We start from the raw sequence: 1,357 nt of genomic DNA on the forward strand, positions 1-1,357 counted from the left end.
TAATGATTATGACTCAAAAACCTTTGAATATTATGCTACTTCAAACAGCTATAACTAAAATATACCCATGGCATATATATATGGCTATATATGATATACATATGGCTACTTAAAAAATAGTCATAACTTGAAAAATTGAAGTCGGAATCGGCTCAAACTTTCTACACAGCATAAGTACATCAATATGTATCAGAAAATGTAATAAAAATTGGGGGTGATTTTTTAGCCATTTTTTGGAAAAAATCATGGGCTATAGTACAATAATTTTTTCAGATTTTGGCCGATTTTTAAAAATGGTCATAACTTTGCAAATTTAAGCCGGAATCAGCTCAAACTTTCTACACAGCATTAGTACATCAATATGTATCAGAAAATGTAATAAAAATGGGGGGTGATTTTTTAGCCATTTTTGGAAAAAATCATGGGCTATAGTACAGTGATTTTTTCAGATTTTGGCCGATTTTTAAAAATGGTCATAACTTTAAAAATTTAAGTTGGAATCAGCTCAAACTTTCTACACAGCATAAGTACATCAATATGTGTTAGAATATCTAATAAAAATTTGAGGGGATTTTGGAGCCATTTTTAGTACAGAGATTTTAAAATAGCCATAACTTTAAAAATTTCAAATGAAATCAGCTCAAACTATTTATACAGCATAAGTACATCAAGGTGATTGGCTCTATAATTTTAACTTTAAAAACAATTCACTTACCAGTAACAAGTGCTGGAGTTGATGTAGCATTCTCTTCTATACCTTTAGCAGTAGCTACACACCTGTACATACCATACTCCTCATAACTGATAGACTCCAGTGTTAATATGTAACTAGTTTCATCATCTAACGGCTCAAAGTACCCACTGGTTCTATTCATCACTTCCCATTGATAGTTAGGGGCTGGGAAAGAATCAGCACGACAAGTTAATGTAACAGTGTCACTGACATTAGTAAAGGCTTCCCTTGGGTCCTCTGTGATGACTGGTATAACATAAAGTGTTGTAGTGTTGCTCTCCACTCCAGCAGCATTTACCACATAGCAAACATAATTACCACCATCTTCAGTAGCATTGATAGAGTATAAAGTAAAAGTAGGCCCATTGGATAATGTAATGCTTGATAGCTGATTGACAATGTCATCTACTGCAATCGGAGACTCAGAATTAAGAAGTGAGCTAACTGAAGGATTGCTGGATATTAGAGAATCAAGAGCTGATGGTCTCAGCCATATGAATGTATTATTGGGTCCTCCTCTGGATAGACAATTGAATGTAACGTCAGAACCATTTCCAGTTATGATGAAATCAGGATCAATAGTGACACTGCTATTGGATGATACTATGAATGGAGAGAGAGGTA

At 34.0% G+C, this 1,357-nt stretch overlaps 1 protein-coding gene across 1 annotated transcript; it reads right to left on the reverse strand.

Annotated features, from left to right (window-relative positions):
* Window positions 1-715: 715 nt before the first annotated feature.
* On the reverse strand, window positions 716-1,251 carry LOC105316236 (vascular cell adhesion protein 1-like; the record flags this gene model as incomplete). Its single annotated transcript, XM_011411058.1, has 1 exon — window positions 716-1,251. A coding segment is annotated over one exon (536 nt), but the record flags the coding sequence as incomplete, so codon positions are not given.
* Between the last annotated feature and the right edge of the window lie 106 nt (window positions 1,252-1,357).

Source organism: Amphimedon queenslandica, unplaced genomic scaffold, assembly GCF_000090795.2.
Source record: "Amphimedon queenslandica unplaced genomic scaffold, v1.1 AMPQUscaffold_2976_Cont25025, whole genome shotgun sequence".
In the NCBI taxonomy this organism is placed as follows: Eukaryota; Metazoa; Porifera; class Demospongiae; order Haplosclerida; family Niphatidae; genus Amphimedon; species Amphimedon queenslandica.